This window comes from Calypte anna, chromosome 23 (assembly GCF_003957555.1).
Source record: "Calypte anna isolate BGI_N300 chromosome 23, bCalAnn1_v1.p, whole genome shotgun sequence".
Taxonomy (NCBI): Eukaryota; Metazoa; Chordata; class Aves; order Apodiformes; family Trochilidae; genus Calypte; species Calypte anna.
This window is the reverse complement of record NC_044268.1, coordinates 2,345,049-2,351,338: the sequence shown is the minus strand read 5'-3', so window position 1 is coordinate 2,351,338 and position 6,290 is coordinate 2,345,049. Positions and strand designations below refer to the sequence as shown.

Here is a 6,290-nt window from a genome sequence, read left to right as displayed (position 1 = left end):
TTAATTTTTTTTTTTTTTTGGGGGGGTTCCCTGGTCTCTGCCCTTCCCCTCCTGCCAGAGGAGCAAGAAATAACTGAGCTGTTTTGGGGCAGGATTGTTGCACCTTCACCCTGGGTCTCTGTGATCTGTATTTTTATTTTTTTTTAATTTTTTTGGTCATCTCCTTACCTGCCTTCATGGAGGGTCCCCCCCCTACCCCCTGCAGCCCCCCCTTAACCCCTGGGTGTTGTTTTTGGGTTTGCAGCAGCATCTTTTCAGCTGTTATAAAAGCTGAATGATAAAGAGTTATAAAAAATAAGGTGGGAAGGAGGCAAGGAGTGGCCGGGTGGTTGTGGAGCTGCAGGGGGAGAGTGGTGAAGGTGGAGGGGTGAGAAGCTGCTCCTGGTTTTTTTTTTGGGGGGGGGATCCCAGCTGGAGGAGGGGTCCTCTGGGTGTTGGTGACCCGGGCACAGCTGTTAAGGAGAAAAAAAAACAAACAAAAAAATCATTTAATGAACCCTGCACATTTCTGATTGCATCGTTTTTAATTGCTACGCGATTTGTAAGATGTTTTGGAACCAATTTCAAGGTTTGTTTTTTTTTTTTTTAAGTGTTACCTGGAGCTGATCCTCAGGGACAGGGCTGGAGTTTTCCCTCTGGTTCTGTTCTGGATAAATCCCCCCCCTCTCTCTCTCCAGGTTGGGTTCTGTGTCTGCACTGAGAAATGCAAATTAAACTGGATTTTGCTGTGTGTTTCTGTGTGTGTTCCTGGCACTGCTGCAACCACCCCACCCCATCCTTCCAGGGGGGTGCGAGCTGCCCAAAATTCCCCAAAATTCGGTTTATTCCGTCCAGTTTCTCACCTGCAGTTTCTACTTCTTTTCTTAAGGATTTTTTTCCTACGAGGTTTTTTTTTCCAACAAACCGCAGGGTGTGGGGTTTCTTTTTTTTTTTGCAGTCCAGGCGCTGATAAACTTCGCTTTTTGTGTCTTTTTCTCACGAACCGGAGCCGTGGCTGACCCGGTTGTGTTCCGGAGGAGGAGCCAGAACGGGGCGGGACTCGGGAACCTCCGAACCAGCCCCAAAACCGCCACTGCCGAACCGGGGAGCAGCCGTGGGGGTGTTGATTTTTGGGGAGTTGGGCGGTGGGTTTGGAGATGGAAAAAAATAAAATAAAAAAAGAGGAAGAAAAAGCAGATTTTGGAGGATGAGTGTTTGGTGTTAAAGGAATTTATTTAATTATGAAAGGTGGGAACAAATGTGCTGACATTGAGCAGTGTGAAGATGTTAGGTACAGGTACAGTACTTCCAAAGGAAGAGCATCTCCAGAACCCCGAAAAAAAAAAAAAAAAGAAAAAAAATAGTAAATATGAATTTGTATTTTTTTGAAGAATGTAAAATGTGAAATAATGGTGTTTGCTTAATTGCTCATTTTGTATGAAGTTAATATTGTACTTTGAAATATCTGCAAAGAAGTGGAAATTAACTTTTTTTGGGAATTGAAAGCAATATTACTACTAATGGAATCCTAATTAAATGCTTATTTAAACATCGTGTGGCAATGGTCTTTCCTCAGGAGGAGGCTGAGGACCCAGCTCTCTCCCTCCCCCCTGTCCCCCCCTGCACTCACCTGGGGCCAGAGGAAGAAATTACAAATTATTAATATTATTTCTTATAAAAACCACAACCCAGCCCTGGCCCCTCTCCTGCCCCCAGCAGAGCGTTCAGAAAGCAGCAGCTGAGCCATGAGCTGAGCCAAAACTGTTTTATCTTAAAGTGCAAATCAAGGTGGGACAAGGGGAAGTCCCAGGCTGTGTTCCCGGCCCGGTTCTGACCCGGTACCACCCGCTCAGGCCTCTTCGCTGCCCCGCACTCAGCCACCACCTCTGGGCCCGCAGCTTCGGGCCGGGGCTCCGCTCCTTAAGGTCCCGCTCCCCGTTCGCCGCGGCTGGCAGTGGGGGGGTGGCCGGGGACCGGGTCCTCTCCCGGTCCGGCTCTCAGCGCGGCCTGCAGGGCGGACATCTCGGCCCTCAGCTGCTCGCAGGCGGCGATGCGGGCCCGCAGGCTCCTCTGTCGGGTTTCCAGCAGCTCCCACAGGCTCCGCGGGTCGGGCGGTACCGGCGGGCGGGCGGCCGGGACCCCCGCGGGGTTTTTCCTCTCAGCGACCACCGGGAACCGGGCCCGGGCCCGCCCCGCCGCCTCCATCCCTCCCCGGGTCGCCATGGAAACGGCGGCGCCCCGGATGTGGGTCACGGCGGCGGGACGGAAGCGGCCGGGGCAGGGGAAGGAGCAGCCCTGGCGGGGCTGTGTGAGGCCGGGGACCGAGCCCCGGGAACGGCCCCGGGGCTGGGCCAAGCCCGCAGCTCCCGCCTCCTGCTGCCCGCCCGCACGGAGCCGCCCGGTACGGAGGGGAGAGGCTGGGGGCGGGAAACCGGGATGTGATGGGGAGGGATGTGGGGGGTGGTGGTGCTGTCCCGGTACCGGCGGAACCGGGCCGGGCCGCTGACCCAGCGCTCTCTCTCCCAGGCTGGCAGGAGGCGGTGTCGGCGGCCGCCCGTGCCCTGCAGGCGGGTGGGCTGGTGGCGGTGCCCACGGACACGGTGTACGGCGTGGCCTGCCTGGCCCAGGACTCCGGCGCCGTGCGGAGCATTTACAGCCTGAAGGGGCGGAACGGGCGGAAGCCGCTGGCGATCTGTGTCGGGGACGTGGAGCGGCTCTTCAGGTGAGCACCGAGCCCCGGGCATCCCCCTCCGGTCCCTCTCACTGGGGGGGGGGCTCGGCTCGGCTCAGCTCAGCCCCTCCCCCGGTACCGGTTCTGCTGCCCCCAGGTACTGCCGGGTGGAGGTACCGGAGGAGTTGCTGCACGATCTGCTCCCGGGCCCCGTGACCCTGGTCCTGCAGCGTTCAGAAGAGCTGAATAAAGAGCTGAATCCCTTCACATCGGTGAGGCTGGAGCTGGGGGGCAGCTCGGGGCTGGTGGGGGAGGGGATCTTGGGTTTGGGGGGGCAGCTCAGGGCTGGGGGGGAGCTCAGGGCTGGGGAGGGCAGTTCGGGGTTCGGGGGAGCAGCTCAGGGCTGGGGGGGCAGTTCGGGGTTCGGGGAGCAGCTCAGGGCTGGGGGGTGCAGCTCGGGTTGAGGGGACAGCTCGGGGTTTGGGGGGGCAGCTTGGGGCTGGGGGGGGGCAGCTCGGGGTTGGGGGGGCAGCTCGGGACTGGGGGGGGCAGCTCGGGGTTGGGGGGGTCAGAGCTGTGCTGGGGCTGCTTGTGCTGGGGCTGCTTTTATCTCCTGGGGCTGTTGAGCACCCCGGGTGCTGGGGGTTCTTCCCAGAGCTGGTCCTGCTCCTTGTCACCCCCCTGTGACTGCTCTGGACGTGGCCTGACCCAGGCTGGGGGCTGGGAGCACCCCTCCCCTTGCTGCTCTCTCAGAGGGGTTGGGGCTCAGGAAGTGTTTCTCCAGTCCCTGTGTCCATCCCTGCTCTCTCCTTCCTTCCAGCTGGTTGGGGTCCGTGTCCCAAACCACCCTTTCATCAGGGAGCTGGCACGAGCTTGCTCTGGACCCCTGGCTTTGACAAGTGCCAACATCAGCTCCCAGGGCAGCACCCTGAGTGTCACGGTGAGGCTGCTGCTGCTGCCATGGGGGGGCTGGGGGTGGGGGGATCAGATTTGCTGCTCCCTGCACAGCTCCTTGTTTGGGGTACAGCTGGGCAGACACCCCCTGTCCCTGCCCCAAGTGTCTTGGAAGATTTCTGGCTTCTTTTCTGGGCTCTTTAATAAAACAGGGGTGCAGCTGAGAAGCTTTCAGCCAGAGAATCCCTGGGGCTTCCCTGCACCTGAGCTCTCCGAAATCTAAACTGGGATGATGACCCTAAAAAAGGAGCTGAGCTTAGCAGGGGGGGGGGATTCTCCCTCCCCTGACACCCCAGCACCCCCTGAGTTGTGTTACCCCCCTAGCACAGCCCATCCTCAGGACTGGTGACCACATCTCCTGTTGTTTTTTCCAGGAATTCCAAGAGCTGTGGCCCCAGCTCTCTCTCATCATTGATGGGGGTCCCCTTGGGGATCTCCAGAGCCCAGAATCTCGTTTGGGCTCCACTGTGGTGGATTTGTCTGTGCCAGGGAAGTTCAGCATCATTCGTCCTGGCTGGTGAGCACCCTTTGCTGAATGCAGCTCTGGCTTTTTCTTGACTTTCAGGCCCTGTTTGTCCTTTTTTCCCCATACCACTTGAACCTCATTAATGTTCAGCTTAATTACCAGCATGCTCAGAAACTCCCAGGGAGCACCCCAAGCTCTGAGCCCCGTTATCAACCACTCTCCCTTCTGGAATTCACCTTTTCCTGGATTCAGAGTGCATCACTGCATCTCACTGATTGCTCTTCCCTACAAAAAAAAATGCAGTTTAATCCTCAAAATGCTTTTCCCTCTGGTTCTGTCTCACCCTGCAGTGCTCTGGCATCTACAGTTGAAATCCTGAGGCAGAAGTATGGCTTGATCCCAGCATCATCCTGAGACTGGGAAGAGGCTCTGCTGGTGGAGCTGCTGGACTTGGCACTGTGTGCCTGCAGGGAATGGGTGTTCCTGGCCTTGCTCAAACAGGCTGGGGGGTTATGGCAAGGTTAAAACATAAAGGTTAAAAAAGAAAACAAAAAAAAAGAGAAAAAAGCAGAGCAGAGGGTCTCTGTTAATTAGGATCACAGCTGAGGGGTCTCTGTTAATTAGGATCACAGCTGAGAAACCAACCCAAATCTGGGCTCTGGGCTGATTCCCCATGCCCAGTACCTGTTCTGTTAACATCATCAGGCCCTGAAATGCAATAATTAGAGGAGTGAGAGTATTCTCAGGGTGAGATGATGAAAACAGAGGCTGATCCCCTCTTAACACTTTCTCTGTGTGTTTTTTCACTGTGTCTGCACTGGAAGGAAAACAGAGATGGAAAAGAGGGGGTTTTTTTGAGGTTCCATGATACCACAGCTGTGTTCCTCTGGCTGCTTTTCTTGGTTCCAGATGTAATCAAAGCTACTGCTGAGGTGAAACTCTGAAGTGCTTTAGAAAACTGACACTGAAATGGTTCCTGTGTAGACAAGAAATGATCTCTGACTGTGAAGTGTGGGCTTCCCTCTCTTGGTTTTGTTCTGGAAGTAAACAGGGTATGGGTGACATCTCTTGTGTTTTCTCTTCATTGAAAATCAAAGCTTTTGGGGCTGCTCTGAATTTAAGAACTGGTTTAACTGGAACACAGGCAGCAGCTGGGATTCAGGTGGGACATGGGGAGCTGGGGGAGTGTCCTGGTTCCTGCTGGATCTCCAGCTGGGAAGTTGCCTGGCCAGCCCTGGGGTCACCCTGGGGCTCTCAGGTCCCTGGAGCTGCTGCCACCTGAGATCTGGACAATTTCTCCATCTTGGTTGTGACCAACCCTGCTCTGGGGTGACACCCCCTCTGCTCTGTCCTCTGCCCCTCATCCCTCAGCAATTCCTTGGTCTGTGCTGGGCTCCTCCAGTGCAGGTCTGACATCCCCTTTCCTGATGTTTCTCCTTTCCTAATTTCCCCTTTTCCTGGTGTAGTATTTCTCAGACAAACTCATCCTGACCTCTCTGTTCCCCCTTTCCTGATGTTCCCCCTTTTCCTAATTTCCCCTTTTCCTGGGGTAGTATTTCTCAGACAAACTCATCCTGACCTCTCTGCTGCCTCAGGTTGGGAGCTCTGCCCAGGGAGGGGATGGAGCGTTGGAAGTGTGGGCAGGGAGGTGCTGTCCCCACAGGGGTCTGTGTGAGGTGACATCTTTGTTTGTGCCACCAGCTGCAGAATCCTAGAATTGGCTGGGTTGGAAGGGACCTCAGAGCTCATCAAGTCCAACCCTTGATCCACTCCCCCCGTGGTTCCCAGCCCATGGCACTCAGTGCCACATCCAGGCTCTTTGGAAAGATCTCCAGACACAGAGAATCCACTACTTCCCTGGGCAGCCCATTCCAATGCCTGATCACCCTCTCCAGAAAGAAATTCTTTCTCATCTCCAACCTAAACCTCCCCTGGCACAACTTGAGACCCTGCCCTCTTGTCTTGCTGAGAGTTGCCTGGGAGCAGAGCCCAACCCCCCCTGGCTCCAACCTCCTTTCAGGGAGTTGGAGAGAGTGATGAGGTCTCCCCTGAGCCTCCTCCAGGCTCCCTGTGACAGGGAGAGGGGAAACACGGGTGGGCAGTGGGGCTGTGCCACTCAGGAGAGTGTCTGCCTGTGGGGAGGGATGTTGCTTGAGAGCTTGTAGGTGGAACTACAGCCACTCTTACACCACCTGGGAGGAGCAGCCCTGAGCAGGGTGA

General features: G+C 55.8%; 1 protein-coding gene across 1 annotated transcript; it reads left to right on the top strand.

The window, feature by feature from the left end:
* Window positions 1–1,263: 1,263 nt before the first annotated feature.
* YRDC (yrdC N6-threonylcarbamoyltransferase domain containing) lies at window positions 1,264–5,134 on the top strand. Its single transcript, XM_030464242.1, has 7 exons — window positions 1,264–1,276; window positions 1,757–2,380; window positions 2,506–2,701; window positions 2,808–2,922; window positions 3,471–3,590; window positions 3,979–4,121; window positions 4,421–5,134. Exons 1-7 carry the CDS (start codon window positions 1,264–1,266, stop codon window positions 4,482–4,484), a joined length of 1,275 nt encoding a protein of 424 aa, XP_030320102.1. The 3' UTR covers window positions 4,485–5,134.
* Window positions 5,135–6,290: the final 1,156 nt, after the last annotated feature.

Excerpts from the sequence above, each read along its gene's own strand:
- YRDC (XM_030464242.1), top strand. Across the intron at positions 2,702-2,807 it reads GACGTGGAGCGGCTCTTCAG|GTACTGCCGGGTGGAGGTAC; the intron begins GTGAGCACCGAG and ends TGCTGCCCCCAG. Across the intron at positions 2,923-3,470 it reads AGCTGAATCCCTTCACATCG|CTGGTTGGGGTCCGTGTCCC; the intron begins GTGAGGCTGGAG and ends CCTTCCTTCCAG.